The 27,762-nt window shown below is 39.9% G+C and overlaps 2 protein-coding genes across 3 annotated transcripts in view; one reads left to right on the forward strand and one right to left on the reverse strand.

Annotated features, from left to right (window-relative positions):
- PDCD11 (programmed cell death 11) overlaps positions 1-5,940 on the forward strand; it is an 88,331-nt gene extending 82,391 nt beyond the window's left edge. For both annotated transcript variants that reach the window (XM_089690249.1, XM_089690250.1), the window contains exons 35-36: positions 3,180-3,345; positions 4,814-5,940. In XM_089690249.1, coding sequence (XP_089546375.1) covers positions 3,180-3,345; positions 4,814-4,985 — 338 coding nt within the window. In that variant the 3' untranslated portion in view covers positions 4,986-5,940. The remainder of the gene's footprint in view (positions 1-3,179; positions 3,346-4,813) is intronic.
- LOC149451679 (RING finger protein 24-like) lies at positions 5,216-27,762 on the reverse strand. Its single transcript, XM_089690251.1, has 6 exons — positions 27,603-27,762; positions 24,834-24,977; positions 21,012-21,054; positions 13,731-13,772; positions 10,950-11,032; positions 5,216-8,095 (listed from the first exon to the last, which is right to left on the reverse strand). The coding sequence occupies exons 2-6, from the start codon at positions 24,974-24,976 to the stop codon at positions 7,999-8,001; spliced, it is 408 nt and encodes a 135-aa protein (XP_089546377.1). The 5' UTR covers position 24,977; positions 27,603-27,762; the 3' UTR covers positions 5,216-7,998.

Genomic DNA, 27,762 nt, shown 5'->3' on the forward strand with positions numbered 1-27,762 from the left:
CAATCAAGTTAATTTACCACAGGTGGACTCCAATCAAGGTGCAGAAACCTCTCAGCAACAATCAAAAGAAATGGGAGGCACGTGAACTAAATTTCAAGTGTTGTTGCAAAGGGTCTGAATACTTGTGCCGATGTGAGATTTCAGTTTTTTCCTTTTTTTCATACATTTGCAACCATCTCTAAAATTATGTTTTCACTTTGCCATTATGGGGTACTGAGTGTAGATTAATGTGAAAAATGAATTTAAGCAGCTGTAGTATCAGGCTGCAACATGACAAAATTGAAAAAAGTGAAGGGGATCTGAATACTTTATGAATGCACTGTAAAATAAAATTCTGTAAAAACAAAATACTGTGTATTATATTGCAACTTACCAGTGTTTACAGGTAGTGGCTGCATTTGTTCTTTTTTTTTTCTGGTGATCCTGCCAATAAAACATCTATCATAAGATGACAACACTCACTGTACTGCATCTCTGTAGGGTTAGTGTTATCATAGGCTGCTCTTGCCTGATTTTGCACTGCACCTCCTCCTCTTTACCTTTTAACATAGGTTGAGGGTTTGTTTTTGTTTTGTTTTGTTTATGGAGGATAGCTAAAAAGGCTGATTTCAGTTCAGTCGATTAAAAGGTACAAGCACACTGATTAAAAGGCAGTTTTCTGTATTTGCACGTGTAACGAATTGTATGCTACAATATACAGTAGTATTTTGTTCTGGGGTTCCCTTTTTTTTTTTTTAAAGCGTTATCAGCACTGCTAGTATTCATCAGGTGTGTTAGATATCTGGTGACCCCCAGGCACTGTGATTCCTTCCATTGGTGGCTACATTGCCTTAGGACATGGTTGTGATGTAGCAGCCAGTGGTGGAACCACAGCATTTCAAGTGGGGTCATGAAGGCAAGTATCGGACACATCTGGAAGTGTTAAATACCAGCAGTTGTAGTTTTTTTTAATAGAGCTAAAATTTCACTTACTGGACTGCACCTCCTCCTGTGACAAGCTGCTCATGTTTTAATTCATTTGTGACAGGGTCACTTTAAGTGTGCAACAAATATGCAGTTTAGGAAAGTTAGTGTGAAGTCAGAACTCCCAATTGTATACCTGTTCTGGGTCAATGATGCAGGAAGTACTAAAGCTATTCGATCAGCATAACGGGTAACTAGTATTTTGGAAGTAGAGGTTAGGAATGGTATTCACAATACATTCTTGCTGCAGGTTTCCTTTTAATATTGGGTATGTCGTGACATGTTTGGTCATCTTACACCAGGTGAACTGCACAGTCAATTAGAGTGTGGTGCAAATAGTGCAGGTCTGCAGTCGATTATACTTTCACAGGATCACACTTAGGTTACTGAATGTGGAGGATTTAGCAAAATATTTGACAACATAGTATACCACACCACAACCTGTTACCGGACAACCACAAACACAACTGGAAATTTTTACTTTTCAACAGCTTCAGGCAGATTACAAACAGCCTTTCATTTTTTTTTAAGTCATTTAGTAATATATAGCTTATCTAAACAAAAATGTGTTCTATTGCAACTTACCAGTCTTTAGATGTGGTTGCTGCATTAGTTTTTATTTCCAGGCTTTTCATTTATTTTCACCTGGTGGTCTTGCCAGTAACACACTTCCTGTCCTAGGGTGGCAAATAGTTGCTTCCCCCACTTTGCATTACAAATACTGTACATTCTTCTATGTTCATCTCTATTACATAGGGGTCAGGGAAATGTGTAGTTTACAGAAGATGGATTAGAAGGAAGATAACATTGTTTGATATACCAGTTTAATGTACATGCTAGCAATGGCAGTGTCTCTGTTGCTTCAAGAGCGATGGGTATTTTCTACACTTGCTGGAACTGTTCTTCAATCGATCAGCGGCTGAGCCACTTGTGCCTAATTTTTAGCAGCCTAATGCCTAAAGGCCCTTTTAGATCTGAAGTAGGTGTATAACTAGCTTAAAAGTCCATTTGTTTTTTTATATTTTGGTATGATTACTTTATCCACTTCAGCTTCGGAATATTTATCCCCCTGCTTACCAGGCCATATTTTGCGATACGGCGCTGCGTTACTTTAACTGACATTGCATGGTCATGGAATGCTGTATCCAAATGAAATTTATGGGGTTTTTCCCCCACAAATAGAGATTCTTTTGGTGGTATTTGATCACCTCTGTGGTTTTTACTTTTTGTGTTATAAATAAAAGACCAACCATTTAAAAAAATAAATAAATAAAATTTTCTACTATAAAACATATCCAATAAAAAATAAGCTGAAAATCAAATTTCTTCATAAATTTAGGCCAAAATGCATTCTGCTACATATTTTTGGTAAAACAAAATCCCAGTAGGCACGTATTGATTAGTTTGCGCATAAGTTATAGCGTCTACAAACTATGGAACGTATACTGGAATTTAGTTATTTATACTGGTAATGGTGACGGTGAGCGACTTAGAGCGGGACTGCAATATTGCAGCAGACATTTTTACACTAACTTACACTTTGTGCGAAGCAGTGACACTAATACAGTGATGAGTGCTAAAAATATGCACTGATCACTTTACTAATGAAGCTGGTTGAGAAGGGGTTAACATCTATGATGATCAAAGGTTTAAGTGTGTGCCTAGCTATGTGCTTGGTGTACACTAGCTGGTGTTGGTACAAGAGGAAGTGATGGATCGTGTTCCCAGTTCTGCTCTTACACACAATCGATCACTTTCCCCTGTCAGAACAGAGTAAAAACATAGGCAGAGCATTGTTGTTCCTCCCTGCCCGACGATCTACGGGTGCTTGGAGATTGCTTCTGCTGTGAACTGTCACAGCAGAAGTCGATCTGCCGGCGGCGCACAGGCCACCCCTTGAAACAGAAGTGCAAAATCACATGTATATATAAAAGGAAGGTGCAGTCACTGTTAGCAGAGGTAGACTTTGATTTTTTTTTTCATATAGAGTTGTACATATTACCGATCATTAGCATTACAATTATTGGATCTCTTTTGAGGTTTTACCGGTTCATGGCATATAGGACCATGAATTGACAAGCTGTGACTTTTTATAAGATTCTGATTGCTTTTTGTTACCATGTGAACACATTTCAAACTCGTATTGTAGCGTTCCAGGAGTGGCTTTTCAGTTGGTCTGTTTTTTATAGAAACATTTTTTTTTTTCTCCCCTTCAGATGTTGATGTAATTTCAAAGTTTGCCCAGCTAGAGTTCCATCTGGGTGATCCTGTACGAGCCAAGGCTTTGTTTGAAAGCACACTGAGCAGCTATCCCAAACGAACAGACATCTGGTCCGTATATATCGACATGATGGTAAAGCATGGCACTCAAAAGGAAATCAGGTAAAAGCAGAATGTTATAGTACTTTTGCTTAAAGGGTTAGCAAGTCCTTGCTATATAGGTAGTCAGTGGCATATTTGCAACATATATGTTGAAAACATAGTGAGGCTTTACAGCTAGTGTAATGTTTTAAATCCCACTTTTGTTTAAAAACATTGCAGATATATGAGTTAGTCTGAAATTCAGCAGTGGGGGCCAAGGTTTGTCTATTGCTTTTGGACCACTTGCACACCTATGCCTTAATATGGTTGTGTGGCAAATCAAACACTTGTCTATAGCTGAACTCCAGGCGTAAACTGATCCTAAATGCTACGCCCATTAAAGACAGGTCTAGATGTATTTTATGGCCTCTGGATATGGTGAATCTGTACATACCTTTTGGAAAATGTTAACGGTCTTATTGCTCCACAAATGGCACCCACAGACTGCATTTGTTGTACTCTACCTGTTTAACGAGACACATATGCTTCAAAAGTACCCCTATGCTATAGTTCTGCAATGCATCTGTCAGGGCTAGGCAGTAACATGTTGTTTTAAGATGTTCATATTTGGCAGGTGATGAGAATATCTGTGAAGTGTTGTAGAAGCTAGTTCACAGTATGCTGCAAAACCACATGTCTAGTTAGGGTCACTGATACTGAATGGACATTTTATATTCTTTTGACTATACAACAAGCCACTATGCTTTTGATAATATAGGTTTATGAGAAACAATATGTTGAAATATGGGTAACCAGCCTTAAACAACAATCTTCCTTAATTTATAGGAAGCACACTTGTTTTAAATCAGATTTGTCTAACCAAAGCTAATATTTTGGTAAATAATAGAGATAAGACATTTTTAGGGGATTTAATTCTAAGAGACTGTCCGTCAGATCTCTTTAATTGACTTATTGGGTCAGGACCTGCTGTGGTCAATATGGGGCTTCCCACTCTCCCAGTTGGACTGTATGTGCAAAATGCTACAGGAAGGTGGTAGTAACCAAAAATCTCAGGTCAACATGCCAGCATCAGTAATTATGATACAAAGTTCTTGATGTTAAAGAATCTTTAAACTATACACATAATATCTTTATTTAGAATACTGTGTAAAGTTACAGAGAGCTCACTTACAAAAAGATATTGATGAGATAGAACGATTTCAGAAATGGGCAACAAAAAGCGATAAAACATATTGAGACTGCATGAGCTTAATATATACAGACTTGATGAAAAGCAAGAGGAAAGTTAAAAAAATAACCTTATAAAGTGATAATTTACCTAAAGAGTAGTTGATATTTTGAATAGACTTATAGCAGAGGTAGTGAGTCAGTCAACAGTAAGTGGATGTAAACATAAATCTAAACTCAGCCAAAACAGTTGAAAAAAAAATGGTGCAAACTCAATATACACTTGTTCCTTTTTTGCCCCTTTACCCTCCTATGTTTCTATTTTATCACACTGTTATTTTCCTACTCTTTTTCTTTGCAGAGATATATTTGAGCGAGTTATCCACCTTAGTTTAGCAGCAAAAAGGATCAAATTTTTCTTCAAGCGTTATCTGGAATATGAGAAGAAACATGGCAGTGAGAAGACTGTTCAGGCTGTGAAGGAGAAGGCTCTGCAATATGTTGAATCCAAGAGTTCTGTGGGCACAAGCTAGAGCTGTCTGCTCTGAAGGACTTTTTTTTTTTTTTTTTTACTTTGTACAGATGTGAAAAATGGCAAACACCCATTATGTATACTCCTCCCTAAGAGACTTGTTTTTGTGGCTGTGTAAATCACATGGGTTTTATATATTTGCTTCCCTTAGGATTTCTGCTGTCTGTATAAAATGAGATTCAGATGTTCATCAGAATTTCAGAAACCAAGCAGAGGAAAAAGACAGTGAACTTCCAGGATGGAACTTTTTTATTATGTTATCAGTGGCATTTTGTACATTGCTGATTCAGTTTCAAATGTCACAATAAAATTTTGTGGCGTACATACATTACATTTTAATGTCCAATGGGAAGTTCAAAATTTGTAAGGGCAAGATTACATGAGCAATGGTGGGTGCTGCCATTATTTTATTGACAACATATAGCAGCAAGCTCTAGGCTACAGCACCAACTTTTACTTAAGGGTAACATGTTCTAAAAGATAAATATAAGTTGCTATTTCTGACCTCCTCCAAATGCTTGTTGTCTAGCTGTCTTGGGTTTTAGTACGTTGACTTACACTACAGATCTAGGACAAGTGCAGCCAGTGGAGGCAGAACTTTAGCACTACATAATTGCTGTAGCTACAAAGCTCAGTGTTAAAGAAAAAGGACTTTGTGTCTTACAGTTATACATATTTTGCAAACATGCATGCAGGCAATGATGGTTCTTTGATATTTGTAAAATGAAAATGTTTACAAGTTTATAAATAAAAAAAATTTTTTTATAATTTGTATAAGGGTTAAACAAAAAAGAGAAATAGACTATTTAAAAACCACTATACTTTCCCTGGCAGTGGCTTTGCTATCTTTGCATCCCCCTGAACATAAAATGATACACAAAACGTTAAAGATGAGATTGTGCACATCTACTAAACCAGTAGTACAAAGCTAATTAAATAACATTCTTTTTGAAGAATATTGTTCTTGCCTTTTACTGAATTTTATTTCTATGATGAGATCCAGAAGATGTGCATATGTTATAGGAATGATAGTTGAGATCTGTTTCTAGTTTTGTTTATTTTTTTCATTTTTTTTTTTATACAATACATATAATTTGAGGATTTCTTTTGTGGATTGTCTGGATGGTTTTTTTTTTTTTATCCATTGGTCCCAGTCCTGGGAAGGCGCAAGACAACTGTTTCCAGAAAGTCTTGAGGCGGATGCTGTTGATAGGATTTAATATGAGCTGCTCTCCCCTTGTCACACAAAAGTGTGTGTGGGGGGGGGGGGGGGGGGAGAATAAACTACCCTCCTCAGCTTGAACAAAGTGGACACTTCTACATCCAGTGCATATAAAATGCATCGTTTTGTAAGCAGACTTTTTTTTTTCTACCATCACACTGGAAAAAATCCTATATGTAGTAAATAGTCTGTGCACATTAGAATTTACATGTTGTTTTTATGAAAAACGCTAAAATGTCAATTCTATTAGTAAAACAAAAATAATTAGTATAGGTGGACAAAAAAAGCGCAACATAAATGCCTAACCCCCTATGAATTTAAAAATATTCTGTAGTACCTGCATTCTGAACTTGGAGCACTGTACATAAAAGATCTGTAAACAGAAAAACTGGCATCTTCCTGAGTAAATACACAAACTACTCATGATGTGTGTATTGCTTCTGCTGCAGAATGATTATCTATAATGAGACTAATTCGATCCAAACACATAACTTGGCAATCCATTTTGTGCACTGTTCCTTCTAACTGCTTGTCTACTTTCCTGAACTTTCTTAAACTCAAACATCATCCGCATATTTTGTTCCTTGGGAAGTCTGCCCAATTAAACGTAACCTCTGCTGAAAATTGTAGGCTACCATTGAGGTCTTGCTCCTGAAATGCAAGATGTCTTGGCTGTCTCTGGCTTTAATGCTTTGGGTCATGTACCTAGATCAAGCACAAGTCAAAAGGTTGTTTGAACTCCTGATCTTTTTATTCTTTCCAGGTTGAAGACAATGCAATGACCCCTTTCCACCTGCAATCTGCGCATAAACATTTGCTAGCACATTTCCGTGAGCTGGGGCTACACTAAGAAAAGTCCTCCCTTTTGAGAAATCAGGATTTGTTACTAATAGCTCTGGTTCCTGCTATCAACTGGGAACCAATCATGTGATTTTGGCGTTAGTTATGTCAGTTATGACATAGTGGTTACAAGCAGGTTGGAGGCTTCATTAACAATATAAACCTGCAAATGCTACTGCAACCAGAAGGTGGCAGTGTCCATATGTTTAATACTAGAATTGCAAGATACAATTTCAGTATAAAGGGGGAAAAAAAAAAAAAAATCCTACAAATTGGTAGCGAGTGTTATTATAGGCTGACAAATATGCCATAATTTAAAAAGATTCATTAAAATATTATACTAAATAAGTCACATAATTTCATACAAAATCTATATAATACGGTATATGGAATTGGGGAAAGCAGGACAACCAAATTAATAATTTTCAGAAGGCAGGACAGCAATAACAGCCTCCTATATTTTTGACATTACATCCATCTTTTAGGAAAATATTTGCCGTTATCTGACCATGTTTCCTTACAGCACTTCCTGTGTTCTCAATTTTTAAAATACAGCTTTCATTTTCCTTACTCTAAATACACCATGTTTTTGCATTCTGCATTTTCAGCCCTGCAACCAACTTCAACATTTAGTCATGTCTCAGGTTCCCTTGTGTGTCTCTTCATAGTTTATTAATCTATTTTTGGCTGTAGTTTAATACGAACTGATTGATATGTAATGCAGTTTTCCATATACAGCTTTCATTGAAGAAGCAATGTCTCCTATCCAGATAGCTGTCACCCCAAATAGCCCATGTAGCTGTCTGTGCCACAGCTGATCAAATCTATCTTGCCCTTGCTATGCCAGTGTACAACTGTTTTTGACAGCCACTGATTGTTAGTACATGTTCCATTCCTTATCCCTATAGTTGTGAATCTGCAACTGATCTATAGAAAGAACTGAACTGTACATTCACATGTGTCCCAAAGAGGGTCTTGGTATTGGCACAGAGATGGTTTTATTGCACATTGGACAAGCATTACGCACCTCTAACCATTTCACAAGGCACCTGCAGAGAACAAAAATTGAAATTAAATAGAATAAAATGTTCTGGGTCTTTTCATTTCTAATGAAATGGCAGACTATTGTTATTATGAAAAGCTTCCTTTTAAAGGATGACTACTACCTTTTGTGAAGTTGTTCTTTAATACACTCTGCTGCTCCTTAGGTGCAGCACACCTGGGATAATACTTGCCTTTCTTTGTAATCCAACAATTGTTTTGGTCAGCCCCTTTTTCAAAATGCATTGCTGTAAGTATGCCATACTGATGGTGGAAGCACAGTATGGCTTAACCATAGGCATTTAAAAAGGCCATGGTGTTTGTGACGTGAAGTTGGCCAGAACTAAATTGGAGAAAAGACTGCTGGATTTAGGAGAAAGGGAAGTATTGTCCCAGGTAGGCTTTCACTAAGAGAATTTGTCCTTTAATGATGGGTAATGAGTATACAGCAGAACTGCTGTCAAATTTTAAATGCTGTCTGTACCCCCACTGTAGAGATTGTATAAAAATCACTCAATTGAGGTTTTAACAGTCTCCCACTAAAAATTAAACTGTCATGTTTGATAGAGGTTTTCACTTTCTGTTCTAACATTTGTCAAATTATATAGGGAGTGAGGGAAAATCTAAAAAACTGGACAGACGTTCTGTTCCTTCCATGTTCTGCTTGTTAAAAAAAAAAAAACAAACAAAGGTAAAAAATTAGAATTGAGCTTTAATCTTTCATGATGTTGGGAATCAAGAGATGCTTATTGTATATTAGTTCTAGATTTAGAACACTGTCACAGGGTTCTGTGTTCTATTGAAACCCAGGTCCTAAAGGACAGGGACATTGCTGACCATCATTCCCACCTCTAGGTCAGAAATTACCTCAAAGGATCTACCATTGCACCTGGAGGCCCTACGTTTGCTGGTGCAAGAGCAGGCACCTCAACCCTGAGAATATTTTATTCCTTGCATCCTGGCTTTCCTTCAGTCTGGTCTGGACCAAAATCTGTTTTTTAGTACTCTAAAATGACAAGTTTCTGTCTTACCAACTCTATTCCAGAAACCTTTTGGCTTCACGCTCTCTAGTCAAGACCCTTTTTACAAGGGGTTGCTTATGTTAATCCCCACTTCAACCCTCCTGTGACTCCCTGGGATCTAAATCTGGTACTTTCAGTTCTTCAAAAACCACCCTGTTGAACCTAATCATAATATCCCATTGGTAAGAGTAAGATAGACACTACCTCCATCAGTTGCATCTCTGAGTTATCAGCTCTTGCTTGTAAGGAGCATGGTGGTCCTGAGACCCAGCCCTCCTTTCTCCTCAAGGTAATTTCTTCCTTTAACTTTAATGAGGATCTTGTCCTCCCTTCCTTATGTCCTGCCAAAAAAAGCATACCAAGGATATTTCACTCCTGTGTCAAGATGTTGACATAGCTGTTCGGGTCTACCTAGCTGCAACATCTCCCACCAGAAAACCTGAGTCCCTTTCTGTCCCATCTGAAGGTCCCACGAACCTCTTTTTTCCCATTGCTAGGTGGCTCAAGCTGCTTATTTCCAATGACTATACCCTCAAGAAACTGGTTCCTCCCTTCCATATCAGGGCCCATTTTATCAGATCTAGTGGTGTTTTGAAATTGCTGGCAGAATCTTGGCAATTTCAAAGGCCTATATGTGAACAAAGTCTAAACAAAAAAAAAAAAATTACATACATATATAAATACCCTTCTTCCACCAATAGAAAGACAATGCTGTCTTTTATTGGTGGAAGAAGGGAATTTATATATGTGTGATTTTTTTTTATGCTATTTTCATTCACTATTTGACACTTATAGAGGTATTTTGTATATACTTAAAGTATAACTATAAAGGATTTTTTTTCTTAGTTTTGGATAGGGTGGAGAGGTATTCGACAGCAATAAAAACCTAATAGGTGTTCTGTGTGCCCAGTAAGGAGGTTCACCCTCTCTTTTTGCCCTGTCTACCATTATCATTGATAGTAAAAGAAAATCACAAATTTTGGGTTGTCTCCAGAAAGTAATAGAGGGGAAATCTTCCAATATGGACACTAGTTTTGGTGACCTTGGGGGAGGGGGAATCCTAATGGATTCCCTTCATTCGCAGAACCTTTTACCTTTACTTTATGTACCATTGCCAAAATAGGAAGTAAATCTCCCCAATGGGACACAGATGTATATCTGCAACTCATGATACATTATTGTGATGGTCAGTGGGGAAAATGCTCCTTACACTCGGGTCACTAGGCAGAATTACACCCTTAGATAGCTAAAATGATCAATGGTGTTAGTGGAAACTTATGTGAGAGGCGGAAGTTGCTCATGGAACCCTGGTTGAGAAACATTTCTTTAAAGTCATTTTTGCTGTCATATTTGGTGAAGTCGTAGCTATATCTTTGAAGGGATCTGTTTTTTGTTAGAGAATAGACTTTGTTATTTTCAGATGTTCTTGAAGATCTCACTCTGATATCCATCTGTCAAACCTTCATATTGATGACATCCCCTTCCTAACAGCTCAAGTTCCACACCTTTTTAAGAATACCTGTCCATCCCTAATCCCATTCTGTCTTGCTAATATTTGAGCCAAAGATGTCTCTAAAAATAATTGTGAAAAAGTAAACCATCTCCGCTACATATGTTCTAACAAGGGATTTAGACCATTGTGATATGCATGTACATTGTATTATGTTTGGAGTTTGTTGCTGCAAATCATATATATGATTGTATATACACAAAATAAGTCTCTAAAAATCTGGCAAAATGACAAGAGAAAATAGATATATTTTACTACATGTAATGGTGTAGATTTACTAAAGACCTCATCTTTGTAGCAAGCATTGTGCACTTTCTAAATGGGACTTACTTTGTATGAAAGGCATGAGTACAAGGACACAGTCCAAGTTCCTCCTTCGGTTTGAATTCCTCCAGACACACTGCACACACTTGCTGTGGATAAAAGAAAACAAAAGTGATATATATTTATACACATACAGTGGTGTTCAAAATAATAGCAGTCAGACATCACTAACCTGATCAATCACTGTTTTTGGTAGAAATGATATTTCTACATGGCAAATAATTTACTAGCAGGTGTAGTAGAGTAATAGAAATCTAACAGACCCAACAGTCATGACATGCATGCTGCTGATTCTGTGTAATTGAATCACTAATTGAAAGGGGCATGTTCAAAATAATAGCAGTGTGGAGTTCTATTAGTGAGGTCATTTATTCTCTGAAAAACAGGTGGCAATTATTGCCCTTATTTAAGGAAGGCAGGCAGCAAATGTTGTACATGCTGGTTACAGTGCATTTCCCTCTGAAATTCTGAGGAAAATGGGTCGTTCCAGACATTGTTCAGAAGAACAGCGTACCTTGATTAAAAAGGTTGATTGGAGAGGGCAAAAAATTTAAAGAAGTGCAGACAATGATAGGCTGCTCAGCTAAAATGATGGCAAATGCTTTAAAATGGCAACCAAAACCTGAAAGATGTGGAAGAAAGTGAAAAACTACCATTCGAATGGATAGAAGAATAGCCAAAATGGCAAGGACTCCGCCAACAATCAGCTCCAGGAAGATCAAAGAAGGTCTAAAGTTACCTGTGAGTACTGATACAATTAGAAGATGCCTATGTGAAGCCAAGCTATCTGCAAGAAGCCCCCGCAAAGTCCCACTGTTGAAAAAAAAAAGACATGCTGAAGAGGTTACAATTTGCCAAAGAGCACATTGGCCTAAAGGGAAATGGCAACATTTTGTGGACTGATGAAAGTAAGATTGTTCTTTTTGGGTCTAGTGGCTGGAGACAGTTTGTCAGACGACCACCAAACACTGAATTCAAGCCACAGTACACTGTGAAGACAGTGAAGCATGGTTGCGCAAGCATCATGATATGGGGATGTTTCTCATACTACGGTGTTGGGCCTATTTATCGCATACCAGGGATCATGGATCAGTTTGAATACATCAGAATACTTGAAGAGGTCATGCTGCCTTATGCTGAAGAGGAAATGCCCTTGAAATGGGTGTTCCAACAAGACAACGACCCCAAACACACCAGTAAACGTGCAACATCTTGGTTCCAGACCCACAAGATTGACGTTATGGAGTGGCCAGCCCAATCCCTGGATCTTAATCTAATAGAAAACTTGTGGGGTGACATAAAAAATGCAGTTTCTGAGGCAAAACCAAGAAATAGAGAAGAACTGTGGAATGTAGTCCAATCATCCTGGGCTGGAATACCTGTTCACAGGTGCCAGAAGTTGGTTAACTCCATGCAACACAGATGTACAGCAGTTCTCAGAAACAGTGCTTATACAACTAAATATTCATTAAGTGATTCAAAGGAAAGCAAAATCTTCAAACATTTCTCAGTTTATATAGTGAATGTTTGAGTTTGTAAAGAAGAATACAAACACTGCTATTTTTTTTGAACAGTCTAATATTCACTTTTCTTCAATTTGTTCAGAGGAACAACACAAATTTGATATATTTGTAGTGTTCCCAATGCATTTGTGTGTATGGAAATAAAACTATTAAAAGGATTTTGAGCTTTATTCGCTTTTTTCAACACACTGCTATTATCTTGAACACAACTGTACATGTTACACATACTGTATAGTGGGGAACATTTATCAGTGTGAATTTTCTCCTAACCACTTTGATCTGAAATTCTGGAGAAACGAGCTACTCCTGAAAAGTTTGTGGTAAAGGTACGGGGACAGCAGAGCTTTGGTAGGTGAACATAGTTGCGCATAATAAAATAAGCAACGGGAAGCTCTTGGATTTTCCCTGAGAGCATATAGACAAAGTGTTACCAAAGGCGTTTTTTTAATTTAAGTAACAAACATGGTAAACTTATCTGCTCTCTGCAATGGTATTGCATAGAGCGTCCCCAAACCTCCTTCTTGGGTCCCACGCCAGCATTCCCCACTCCTCCACTTCAGTGTCTGCCCTCAGAGCAGGCACATACGATGGGGACAGGTGGGTTCACTCCCAAGCCAGGCTGTGTATCTATAGACACACACAGCGCAGTCTGGCCCTGATCCCTTCCGAGTTTGATTGACAGCAGCAGGAGCAAATGATTTCCACTGCTGCCTCCATGTCCAGCGTGGAAAGAGACACTGCTCTCAGGCACAGTGCTGGATCAAGTTCAGTCTTGGGTAAGCATTTAGCCCCCTCCCCCAGCTCTCTAATCTTGGAAGGAAGAGAATGTATTAACGTAAAAAAAAAAAAAACCCTTAAGCCTTTACAACCACTTTAAGAGGATCTGACTCAATGGATTCTAGTTTACAAGTACCAATAAATGGACACTATATGGCCAAAAATATACAACAAACATGGCATTATAGATACGGTCTGTTTCAGCATGACAGCGTCCCTGTGAACAAAGCCAAATCTATAAAGACATGGTGTGATGAGTTTGGTGAGAAGGACTTCCATGGGTCTGCACAGAGTCTAGACCTCAACCACAATTAAACACCTTTGGGAATATTGGAAATCTGATTACATGCTAGGGGTACAACATCAGTTCTTGACCTCAAAAATGCTGTTCTGGGTGAATGGTCACAAATTCCAACAGATACACTACAACATTTTGTGAAAAGCAAACAAACAATCCAGAGTACAGCTGAATTTACATGAAACTTACCCCAACAAGGTTGGCTTTCTTTGTTTTCTCTTTTAAGACTACCTAGAACAATATAAATATTCTAAATCAATAGATCAACTTTGTAAAAGTAGTTACAGCGGAGTTCCACCCAAAAGTGGAACCTCTGCTTGTTTGCCTCTTCCCCCCCCCCCCTCCACTGCCATATTTGGCACTTTTTATTGGAAGAGGGGGGAGCACATACCTGGTTTTGACAGGTACCCGCTAGCACTTCCGGCTCAGTTTGCTGCGGCAAAGTGAGCCAGAAGTTCGCCCCCCCCATTTCTTCCTGCAGTCTTCTGGGACACATCACAGGTCCCAGAAGACTGCTGGACCAATCAAGATGCGTGGCGTGACTCACACATGCACAGTGGGCACCCGGCTGTGGAGCTGCAAGCTGCCACAGCCTGGTGTCCACAGTTGAGATACCGGTACCGGGGAGAGGAGAAAGGATGGCACGGGTGAGCACATTACTGAACCCTGAGACGGGTAAGTGTGTGTTTATTAAAAGTCAGCAGCTACAGTTTTTGTAGCTGCTGACTTTTAATAAACACAAAAATGACTGGAACTCCACTTTAACAAATATTATCAGACTCATTCACTAATATACTGTAAGGCTAGGTTGTGGACTAGTGTGAACCTAGCTTTTCAGTGTATTAGTGAATGAGTCTGCTCTAAAAAGTGATCCACAGTGCATTTCTTTTCAAGGTGCTGCTAAGCAGCCACTGTCAGGTGTTCAGAAGACCATCTTGCTGCCTCCTGAATGCCTGTTTTTTTTTTCTTTTTCTAAAAGGGGCTGATTTATCACAACTGCAAGAAAAATGTTTGGCTCATGGTTGTGGCACTTAAATGTTTGAGTCTAACAAGTGTCATCTATCAGCTCTTTAATTTTGCCACGGCCGTGATGCTCACAGCATGTGAACAGCCTTCTTTAGCTCAGCTTCCTGTTTTTACTGCCCTCTGTGTGAAAGGTCTAAAATTAAGGGCATATTCAGACTGTCAAGCCGATAAATCACAGAGAAGGTGCTCTGCATTGCCAGCTGTGCTATGGATCAGTAGGGTGCGTGATTCAGTGTATCACACAGCTCCCCTTTTTTGTTTTGTATGAGCTTTATTTGCAGTGTAAAAAATGTACACTTCATTCCCTGCAATTTGGGGCAGCATAATGCACTGCGTTGTTTGACATTGCAGTACGATTCTGCCTGGTATGCTGAGATAAAATGCAGCATGCTGCAGCTCAATGCTAGGCTGCTTTGCAATGCGAATAGGACACATAGGAAACAATTGTTTGTGTGTCTCTGCAGTGACAGATGTTTTACCGTGACGTAAAACTGGTGTCACTGCGCATAGTGTGAAGAGGTCCTCAATGTCCAGTAAGCTAAACCAACCATATAGATATATCTTTCTGCAGAAAAAAACGTTGTTATTGGTTTCTACATCAGTTCTCTTTGTACCACCTTAATCGCTTCCTGTCCGCCCTATAGCAGAACTACTGATACAGGGCGGCAGGGCTGCGCAAAATCACATGTTTATATATGCGATTTTGTATTTCTGGGAAGGGGGCATGCCGCCATTGGCAGCTGTCGATCACCAGGTCTTGTCCAGAGATTCTTCACTGGCACCCAGCGATCGCCAAGGAACACTGACGGGGGAGAGGTCTGTATGTAAACAATATAGATCTCTCCCCTGTCAGCTCCAGCATGCTGCTTTGTATTGCTCTGCAGAGCTATACAAAGCAGCATGCTTACACAGTAAAACCGTACAGTTAACCCTTTTATCGCCCCAAATGTTAACCCCTTCCTGCTCAATTTCATTTGTACAGTGTCAGTGCTTTTTATTATCACTGATCATTGTATTAGTGTCACTGGGGATGTCAGTGACACCAAGTCAGTTCCCCCCCAGTGTCAGGATGCCAGCCACTGTCCTGCAGTCACGCTATAAGTCGCTGATAGCCGCCATTACTAGTATAAAAAAAAAATTCCAGTATATATACCTCCAATTGTAGACACTATAGCTTTCACGTAAACCAATTAATTTACACAGATTGGGGTTTTGGGGGGGGGGGGGGGTTTAGCAAAGACAAGTAGTAGAATACATTTTGGCCTAAATTTATGACGAAATTAAATTTAAAATTTTTACTGGATAGGTTTTATAGCAAAAAGTAAAAAATATTGGGGGGTTTTTTTTTTCAAAATTGTCTTTTTGTTTATAGTGCAAAAAAATAAAAAAAAAAACACAGAGGCAATCAAATACCACTGAAAGAAAGCTCCATTTGTGGGAAAAAAAGGACATAAATTTCATTTGGGGGTAGCATTAAACAACACAAGGCTCAGAGTAACCATTCACATTCCAACTTTTAATCTATAGCTGCCCAGAGGTTAACCCTCATTGGTTGCTGCGGTGAATTCAAGCTCCGGGGATTAAACCTACAGTAATTGGTTGCTGTGGGGAATACAGTGAGTTCTTATAACAGGTTAACAATAAGCCCTAATGTTGATCATCAATGACCCATTACAGAAACAGATCAACAGCATACCAAGTTTGTTTTTTGTGTTTGTTAACATGCAAACAGTGCAAAAATTATTTCCTTTTGGGAATTCAGGAACCCCCAAAATTTGCATAATTTCATATGGTACAGTGAAATGAAGATCTGAAGAGCGGGGCTGTGTGTTCAGCTGTAAAACATATCAGCCTTTCACACTCTGTAAGGAATTAATGAACAGCTGGACACTATGAATAGCAATAAAAGGGAAGCACTTTCACATTACTATTTAATGACATGAACGCCTGCCATTTAACTGGTTCTCCTGTGGAAGGAAAATATGTTTGTCCTAGAGGTTATATTTATTAACACCCAACGCGTTTTGAAATCCCATAATTACATAGTTTGAAATGGAACAGAAAATTCCCTTTTTAGACATAAACCATGAAGTATGGGATGCAGGAAGACATTTAGAAGCCTCTCCTTGTTACACCATTACAGATGTCTCACAAAACAACACTATAATCCAAGGTGCAGCAAACTGAGTGAGACTCTGTTAAGTGATAAACAGCCATGGTCACTGTAGCAATTGTACATACAGATATGGACGCGGACATCCATGTTGCTAGAGATCCTCCATCTTGTGTCATTCTCACTCCAAATCAGTCCCCCCCTCTCTTCCTGTTGAATGGCATGTGGTCTGGTGTGGCTGAGTTCAGGAGTAAATCGGGCACAGCTGGATACACTTCATGGTTGTAAACCCAATTAACTGATTCCAGTGTGTCTGGCAGACTCTTGCTTCGAGCTGTAAACCTGCCAGTCACTGGACTTGAAAGCATTCCGGAATAGCAGTAAAACATACATCTCATTTGGAAACCACTTTTCATATAATTTCATAACTTCTCGCAGGAAATACATACAATGAAACAAAAACATATATTCAGACAGATCCGTTTAATGTGAGCCACCTGATACCTTACATCCCTAGATTACGTCTACCCGAGAGCAGAAAGCGATATCTCCTTAACCGTCCCAAGCAAATATGTCATATTTGGTGTCTGGACATTCAGAATATTATTCTGCATATCATCCTACCAGTGGATAGAATGCTACATGTACAGTACCTATGGAAGGTGATTGACCATGGCATAACTTGGGAGGGATTTTTGGTACTAGCCTGGTCTCCGCCTACACCCCCTCTCCACATGAGGCGATTGGTCCTTGGCTTCAGAGACACCCCCTGCTGGGGTCACATAAAAGAGGTTGTCAGGCCCGAGAGAAAAATTATGAAGAGATCTCCCTTTTAACATCAGGAACCTACTTTGGGAGTAATAGGTAATATGAATCTTTTTAATGAAATGAATTGAAAAAAGCAAAAAACTGAAAAAAATGCTATATATATATATATATATATATATATATATATACACATATATACACATATATACATACACACACACATACACATACATATATACACACACACACACATACAGTATGTGCGGGGAAAAAAAAGTGTTCAAATAAAATCAAACAAACAATCAGGGGTGGACTGACAACTCATGGGGCCCCCAGGTAATAGGGGATCAAAAAGCCTATGAAAAAGGTACCAGAGACATCTCATGGGGCCCCCTACTGACGCTGGGCCCTCGGGCAGTGCCCAAGTTTCCAAATGGTCAGTCCGCCCCTGCAAACAATATGCGCATACATGAGCAACCTGTGTAGTGTAATGTCATTAGTGTCCAGAACTCTGGCCTATAAGTCTTCAGGGGCAAAGGTGTCCTCTTATGTCAAAACACATAGGAAGAAGCTTTGGAAACTGACACCATCACTCTGCACAAGTTGTGCACACATGCGTGTATTTGGTGCTGTTATTTGAGCACTGCATGCACATTTTTATCTGCATATACAGTATATGGCTTTTTTGTGCTTAAGTATAATTGTTTTAAAAATATTTTTTAAATTGATTTGTACAATCTATACTATTGGAGAATTTTTTTTAAAGTTATTTCGGCACACATGTATACATTATTCTCTGCACATCATCCTCTTTAGAGAATTCTTTGAGATCTCTGGAATATTATTAGTATGGATATTTACCATACAAGAGCAAAAATAGTTTTTTGGCAATTTGGGGTACGACCTTTTGGTACACCTTGATCAGCACGGGAATGTAACTGTGGCAGATTATCCCTTCAAGAGGTCTCACTTAGTTTGCGGCATTTTAGATTATAAAATACAAATATTTATATCCGGAGCAAATAATTTGTCACATGTGAATTTGAACTATAGAATAATGGGGTCCAATGTTTTTCATGAGCTGCTTGAGAATGTATTTGGTGTAAGTCAGTGAAGAAAGGAGAGCACATTTTTTTGAGGAAAAGGGTTATTTTTATTTTAAGCAATGCAGTTTCTGTGTGAAAGTAATTCAGTTACTTACTGTATCAGTGGAAATGACAGAAGGGGTTTGCACGAATTTCAATAAATCAAATAAGTACATACAGTATATTGCAACTTCCCAGTCCTTAGATGTGGTGACTAAATTAGATTTCCTTTATTTTCACCTGGTGATCCTACCAGTAGCGCACTTCTCCTAGGGTGGCAACACTCACAATACTGTACATATAAAGAAGCTGCATTTTCACCCCAGGACAGAACTATAGAATACCCCCCTTCCCCTCATCTTTGTAACATGGGGTGCTTTGTAGTCCACAGAGATAGCTGGAAATAATGTACCTGATAAAAGTCACCAGAGAGAGAGCACAGGAAGTTACCCACATACAAGGCAGGCTCAATAGTTTTTGCATTTATCAAATAACATTTTTAGAGTTTTAGATACACTTTCTACCTCACCTTACTACCTACACCAGTGGTCGTCAACTTGAAAATAATAGGAGGGCTTAGGCTCCCGAGCAGGGGCGGACTGACCATTTGGAAACTCGGGCACTTCCCGAGGGCCCAGGGTCAGTAGGGGGACCCATGAGATGCACCTGGTACCTTTTTCATAGGCTTTTTTGAGTTTGGGCAAGGACACAGGGGCCCCATGATCCCCTATTGCACGGGGGCCCCATGAGTTGTCAGTCGGCCCCTGCTCCCGAGGGCCACATAATAGGTACCTTGCATCAAGTTAGATAGCACATTCAAAAGAATAGGCTGTAACGACGGACAATTTTGGTTCTGCTGCATATTTGCAATGTACTACAAAGCACACTGAAGAGAAAGTCGGAGCTTTTGGTGTCAGTGACCACAATAATAACCTGCAGCAATTGGTGGCTCCTTAATGGTCGATGGCAGTGTACACACAACCCCCTGTCGCAACCCATTGGTGGTCAGAGCAGTGCTTGTTAAAGTCAAGCCTTCAAGAACCCGGCACCCCCCCCCCCCCCCATTTTTTCTATTTCAAATCTTTCCTCCCCCAAGTTGTGGCCAGTGGCAGTGACCATATGGGCCACATTTTGGGCACCAGGGAACTGAAGCACTCCAAATCTGGTGCAGCTGTGCATGGCAGCCAATCAGCTTCTAGCCTCACCTTGTTCAATTAAGCTTTAGCAATAAAACCTGGAAGCTGATTGGTTTCTGTGCAGAAGTGAACCTGATTTTGCACTCTCCAGCTTTAGTAAATAAAAACCAATCTGTATCTATGTTAATATTTTTAGGTTATTTACGAAGTAACAATATACAAGATTAGATAGGTACTCGCTTTATGTGGTAGATGGTAGCCTTTTTTTTCCAAATATAAATAGCGTTCATTAATGTAGTGACCAATAAACAAATCAGCTTTCATTTGACTTTTTATTGTAATACTTTGCTATACTGCATTGTATTTTACATGCATTTATTTTATTACTGAACCTTAAGGTAGCAGCTAAATACAGTTAGAATAAAACACATTGCAGCAGTTGTGTTACCTGCTGAATGATTTTTTATTCTGTTTGGCAGAGGTACCTGGATCACAGGACTAGCTAGACAGCACAGCCAGGCTCTGGACCTCCCTGCAGACTACATTGCAGTTAAAGCGGAGCTCCACCCAAGAGGGGAAGTTCTGCTTTAAGGACTGCTCCCCCGCTCCCCATTAAGGATTGGCACCTTTGGAGGGCGGGGGGTGGGGGGAGCGGGTACCTGAAATTAACAGATACCCACTCCCACTTCCGGTCCAATAGCCTAGGCGATCGGAAGCAGAAGGTGTCCTCCCTCCCTGCCTGTAGTCTTTTGGGACACGTGACAAGTCCCATTCATGAAGTGCAGCACTACTCGTGCATACGCAGTGGGTCCCCGGCTGTGAAGCCGCAAGCTATCACAGCCAGGTGCCCCCACTGAAGATGCTGGCCTCCAGGAATACAGCACGGTCGGTGAAACGGGCTGCGGGGGACACACCATGGGACCGAGGGACAGGTAAGTGGCTGTTTTTTTTTAAAAGTCAGCAGTTTTTGTAGCTGCTGACTTTTATTTTTTGACAGCATGAGTGGAACTCCACTTTAAACAATGCAGCCTGGCCTGGTCCTGGATCCACCCCACTCTGTGACTGGACAGTGAAGCAACAGTAGCACACTTATGCAGTAATAAATATACCCCCTTCCTCCTGCGAGCATGTTTACAGTGTTAGACTGCAGGACTGTGCACAGCAATACAGTCTTGATCGTCCCTGCCTGCTGACTCTCCAAATCTTGAGAACTACTCTTCAGTGGATAACAGAAGTCTGATACAAAGATAGATAACCACTTTCATGTAAAAAACAAAAAAATGTAAATGCATAAACACAATAGAGTTCTTCTCCCTGTACCCTGTAGGCAGCCATATGTTACCTTTTTATATCCTCGCCTCCTGTACTGTTCCTGATGTTTCAGCCTAACACAAAAGGAAAAACATTATGTAAATGCATTATGGTAACATAGAAAAAAAACACAAAAATCAATAGTTAAAAATGCGAGGTCAACAACCATGGCGCCCTTCCATGTTCCACAAAGAGGCTGTGCTTGTGTGAGCCCAGTATAATACACCAAAGCTATTATGGGAAGACTGTAGATGTAATGACAGTTCAATGCCAAATGTGAAATATTACACTGAAAATATGAGGTAATCCCTCTATATATTTACAGTGGCCATGTACTGCTGCGAAAAGAACTCTCATTAATGGCCTTAGTTACAGAAACAAAATGTAGAGCAGAATCAATCCCCCCTTTCCTGTGTGTCAGACTTCCCTGATTAGTAGGTACACATTTGTATAGCTTACATATGCAAACAAGACAGCTTTAGGCCAGCTTCACACATATGCATTACACGAATACACATTTTACCTCACCATTAATTTAACTACTTGCCCTCCTGAGGATTCCCCTCCCTTCCTGACCAGGCCATTTTTTGTGTTACTGTGCTGCGTTACTTTCACTGACAATTGCGCCAGTCATGCATCGCTGCACCCAAATGAAATTTACATCCTTTTTTTCCCCACAAATAGAGATTTCTTTCGGTGGTATTTGATCGCCTGTGCATTTATGAGAAAAAAAAAATGTCTTTGCGAAAAACAAAATCCCAATATGTGTAAATGAATTGGTTTACATGGCGATATAGATTTTTTATTTTTTTTTTTACTAGTAATGGTGGCAATCAGCGACTTATAGCGGGACTGCAAAAGGCATTCTGACACTGGGGGGAACTGACTTAGTGTCCCTGACATCCCTAGTGACACCAATACAGTGATCAGTGTTAATAAAAAGCATTGACACTACTAATGGCACTGGGTAGGAAGGGGTTAACATGTGGGGCGATCAAAGGGTTAACTGTGTGCCCTTTCACTGTTTGCTGTGTGAGTGTTTTACATTGTATGTACACTGCTTTGTATAGCTCTGCTATGCAGAGCCATATAAAGCAGTGTGCAGGAGCTAACGGGAGAGATCTGTGTTGTTTATACACAGGTCTCTCCCCTATAGGAGATAATCGACGATCACCGGGTGCTGTGATTATATGTACCCGTGATTACATGTGATTTTGCACTTCCGTGCCACCCTTTAGCAGTATTTCTGCTATAGGGTGGCGCGGCCTGTCAGCGCTTGACTTGTTTTGGGTGAGTTGCCAGTCAATTCCAAAAGAATGGGCTGTCACAGCATGCCAAGTAGAAATAAAAATGTCGCACGCTAATGCCATCACTGATGCAACACCAGCTTTAATATAATAGAGGATTCAATCACAATGTACAGTGGGGCAAAAAAGTATTTAGTCAGCCACCAATTGTGCAAGTTCTCCCACTTAAAAAGATGAGAGAGGCCTGTAATTGGCATCATAGGTAGACCTCAACTATGAGAGACAAAATGAGAAAAAAATCTAGACAATCACATTGGCTGATTTGGAAAGAATTTATTTGCAAATTATGGTGGAAAATAAGTATTTGGTCACCTACAAACAAGCAAGATTTCTGGCTCTCACAGACCTGTACCTTCTTCATAAGAGGCTCCTCTGTCCTGCACTCATTACCTGTATCAATGGCACCTGTTTGAACTTGTTATCAGTATAAAAGACACCTGTCCACAACCTCAAACAGTCACACTCCAAACTCCACTATGGTGAAGACCAAAGAGCTGTCGAAGGACACCAGAAACAAAATTGTAGACCTGCACCAGGCTGGGAAGACTGAATCTGCAATAGGCAAGCAACTTGGTGTGAACAAATCAACTGTGGGAGCAATAATTAGAAAATGGAAGATATACAAGACCACTGATAATCTCCCTCGATCTGGGGCTCCACGCAAGATCTCACCCCATGGGGTCAAAATGATCACAAGAACGGGGGGACCTAGTGAATGACCTGCAGAGACCTGGGACGAACGTAACAAAGGCAACCAACAGTAACACACTACGCCGCCTGGGACTCAGATCCTGCAGTGCCAGACGTGTCCCCCTGCTTAAGCCAGTATATGTCCGGGCCCGTCTGAAGTATGCTAGAGAGCATTTGGATGATCTAGAAGAGGACTGGGAGAATGTCATATGGTCAGATGAAACCAAAATAGAACTGTTTGGTAGAAACAAAACTCGTCTTGTTTGGAGGAGAGAGAATGCCGAGTTGCATCCAAAGAACACCATACCTACTGTGAAGCATGGGGGTGGCAACATCATGCTTTGGGGCTGTTTCTCCGCAAAGGGACTAGGACGACTGATCCATGTACAGGACAGAATGAATGAGGCCATGTATCGTGAGATTTTGAGTGCAAACCTCCTTCCATCAGCAAGGGCATTGAAGATGAAACGTGGCTGGGTCTTCCAACATGACAACGATCCCAAACATACCGCCCGGGCAACGAAGGAGTGGCTTCGTAAGAAGCATTTCAAGGTCCTGGAGTGGCCTAGCCCGTCTCCAGATCTCAACCTCATAGAAAACCTTTGGAGGGAGTTGAAAGTCCATGTTGCCCAGCGACAGCCCCAAAACATCACTGCTCTAGAGGAGATCTGCATGGAGGAATGGGCCAACATACCAGCAACAGTGTGTGCCAACCTTGTGAAGACTTACAGGAAACGTTTCACCTCTGTCATTGCCAACAAAGGATATATAATAAAGTATTGAGATGAACTTTTGATATTGACCAAATACTTATTTTCCACCATAATTTGCAAATAAATTCTTTCCAAATCAGCCAATGTGATTGTCTGGATTTTTTTTCTCATTTTGTCTCTCATAGTTGAGGTCTACCTATGATGCCAATTACAGGCCTCTCTCATCTTTTTAAGTGGGAGAACTTGCACAATTGGTGGCTGACTAGATACTTTTTTGCCCCATTGTATGATCTCACCTGTCCACCTTCTGCTCCAATGCGTTTCACCCCACAAAGGGCTTAATCATGTAGATATTAGGTGTGAGATAGGCAACACTGCCTGTCAAACAATCTCACTCATTAAGTCAATGAGACTGTGCTGCTACCACGTGACAAAATATGACAATTGTAGCACTGTAGTTAAATGTCAAAAATAGAAAAAAATACCCCTGATGATAGAAAAGCAAGTGTGCAAAGGGCAGCAGTAACCGACTGTTCAATGCAGGATGAAAATGATCTGCCACAGATTGCTTTTGAGAGGGTGGCAAGACCTGCTGCCCATGTGAAAGAGGTCTTAAACCTGCCACAAGCTCTACTCCTTTCCCACTCTATTCAAAAAAAAAAAAAAAAACGGTTTTGACTATAGATACACAAGAATTGGATACATAATGTGTTAATTGTGTTTAAAGTCTATGCAAACCCTCCCCTTGTAAAACGACCCATTCAATTTTAAATAGAAATGAAAGGTAAAACATTGGTGTAGACATATAAAAATCATATGTACATTTTTCCCTGATCACATACCCTCTGTTCTCAGCTGCATAAGCAGCTCAGAGAGCTAGGGCAGGAGAAACAGCACTACACTGGTCTTCCCAGTGAATGGCTGTGTGTGTGGGGGGGGTATCAGCACCAGAAAACTGACTACACTGTGCTTTCATACCTAGTGTGGTCAGTTTTAATCAGAAAACAGAGGGACTGGCAGGAACACCAGAGATTTCACACAAAGGAATACAAGAGAACAAGATACTTTTTCATACAAGTACAAGGTACAGCAGGCACATATCAGGAATATAAATTGTTGGGTAACATATTCTTTAATTTTTACCTGAAGAAATAGCAGAAAAAAATAAGGCAGAATACGAGGAGTAGAAATCCAGCTCCAAAGAGAAGGATGAACAAGTTGAAAGGTGCTGTGCGGAGATTGTCCTGGGTCATATTATACTTCTGCATGGAATGATCTGCAGACATTCTGTACCAGAGAGCAGGCCAGGTGAGTATGGTACACACAAATGATAAGATCAGGATAGTTACGCTTGTCTCTAGCAATTACATCAATGTGCAGTACTTTACAGCTACAGTTGCCACACAAGTGCTCGGTTATACTAGTAGAGCTTCTCCATGTGGATGACATGTCCAGTGGATTTGGTGTCTGCATACCCCCCATGGTCTCATTAGGAGATCCAGAAAACTGTGGGACAGGTTTGAAAACATCCGGTAATGCTGTCCTGTGTGCTTTTCAGTCATGAACTATGTATGATGTGTCCTGCTGGTCATTATATTGTACCTAGCCATAATACAACATAAATGGACACATGTTAAAAAAATGTAGCATCTCAAAGTCACAGTTGGTTATTGTGAACAATGATTGCCTATGTAATAATTAATATAGCTGAAGGATTTGACAGAACCAATAATTGAATATACAAAGTGCAATAATGGCAAAGACAATACTTGTGTAATCTCTGTGCAATCTCCTTAAATCCACCAAAATTGTTGTGTGAGAACCTACCTACAGAATTTATTTAAAGCTCAACTCCGATTCAGATTTCAGATTACTTTATTAATCCAAACAGGGAAATGATTCTTCTTCCAAGAATTAGAATAAAATGCACCGTTGCAGTGGGCCCCCCTCCTTGCACTGCAAGGGTTTCATGTTCGTTATGTCTAGGGGTGCCAAAATAGCCAACTGGAACCCTTCACCCTCCCCTCTAAGCAGCTCACAGCCACAGTTGCACTCTTGTCCCTTCCTATACAATTCAGAGTTGATAGCCCTGCAATGTATATGATGACAGAGAGTTGGCCGGAGAGGAGGATAGGGTACGTAATAATACCTGTTTCTGTACTTCCTAGACATAACAGGACCCACTGCAAGGTTACATTTTTTTCTTAATTCCTGGAGTTGAGCTTCAATATGAATCCAATCAGACAGGTTGTCATACTACATAGTCTGCGATATATCTGAATGAGATTGTAATGCGTGTGTTCAGCTTTACACGGGGTTATAGACATTTGATAAGTATTGGTAGCAATACAGGACCACCATAATGCTTGGGTAATTAAAGCAGAACTTCACTCTGTCAGTCAACGCTGACTATTTTTAATCCTTATGCTGCTAGCATTGCTAAATAGATAGGAAAGTATATCATATTTATTTGTTTTAAACTTTTTTTTACATTTCTTCAGTTACTTATTAGGAAAATGATGTCATGCATCCCAGGAGTCTTCAGGAGGTGTTTTCTTAGCTAAGCACACCCTCCTTCCGGCATGCCTGAGCTAAGGGCGGCTGGATTCAGGTAAATGCTACATGAATCATCTGCCATTACTCAAGATGGCCACGGCCAGAAATGCTAGGGGATGTTTTTCAATGTGATTTCTTAACAAAATAAAGCATTGAGACGTGGACGGATGGGTAAGCTTGCTTTGTATATTAAAAATGAGATAAATCAGGTTTTTGGTTGGTGGTACTGAGATGCAGTGAAGTTCTGCTTTACACTGAACCTTGGGTATAGTGAGCCTATGTAACAACTCTGTGCAAAAGGAGACAGTGTGCAGCCTTCATTGGTCTTCAGACAGGAAGTCTTATGAATCCTGAGTGTTTGCTATGGTTTACTGCAAACTGCTTTTCTATTCTGTATTATATCCCGGTCACATCAAGCCCCACTTTGAATTTGTGCGACTTACAGTGAAGTCGCATGATTTCAAAGTTGGGAGACATGACAATTTCAGGTGCGATTTGCAAGACATCTGATGCAGATGTCTATGCAAATCGCACCAAAATTGGTGCATGTACTACTTTAGAAATCGCACCGATATGACAGCTGTAATTGCGGACAATAGGGTGCGACTTGGCATGAGATTTGCAAATAGCATGCTAAGTCACACCCAGTGAGACCAGGGTCTTATGCTACATATTGATATTACAGGCATACCTCAGTTTACAAATTTATTGCGGTCTCCGGGATATTTCGTATTGTAAAAAATTTGTAAACCGAATGCATTGAAAACCAGTTACGGTAATCCTTTCCCGAGGTCAGAAAAAAGTTTAAAAAAAAGTGTTTTATCTGTTCAAAACGCTTTAGTGCAATTTAAAGGCATAAATACTGTACAGGGACATGATTAAAAATTGATTCGTAAATGCATTTAAAACCAATTAATCAGTTCCAGAGGTCAGAAAAAAAAAATCAAAAAAAGTCTTATCTTTTCAAAACTCTTTAGAAAGTGCACTTTAAAGGCACGGGACCGGCGCTATAAACCTCCCAGGTGCAATGCATCCTGGGGAAACTTTGTATTGCGAAAAAAATTATTAAACTGAGGCATTATTTTCAATGGATTTTCATTTGTAAACCGAAAATTACGTTAACTGAGGCATTTGTAAACCGAGGTACGTCTGTATATGAGTTTGCTAGGATGTTCTGTACATGCACCTGTCACCCAAACAAAAGAAGCCCACACATTGATGCTTCTCCATCAAGACAAAGCTTTTTGAGAGGTTCTAAATATTCTGTATATCTGTAAGTAATTTTCAGCAGTGATGGGCTTACAATTAATATCACACAATCCATATACATCAATCCCTAACAAGAAAAGTACTTACTAAGACATTATATGCAGGAACTCTTTGTAGGAAGGTAGTCCTTTGCCTCATCCTGGCCAAAATGAGTGGTCAAAATGTGTGCCCACTCACTGAGCAGATGACCCTGGCAGGGTAGCCCAGAACTGTAGAGGAAATCCTGTCCTTTGTTCTGTCATTGTAT

Source organism: Staurois parvus, unplaced genomic scaffold (assembly GCF_062004578.1).
Source record: "Staurois parvus isolate SC_StPar_1 unplaced genomic scaffold, SC_StPar_1.0 ptg000525l, whole genome shotgun sequence".
Classification (NCBI taxonomy): domain Eukaryota; kingdom Metazoa; phylum Chordata; class Amphibia; order Anura; family Ranidae; genus Staurois; species Staurois parvus.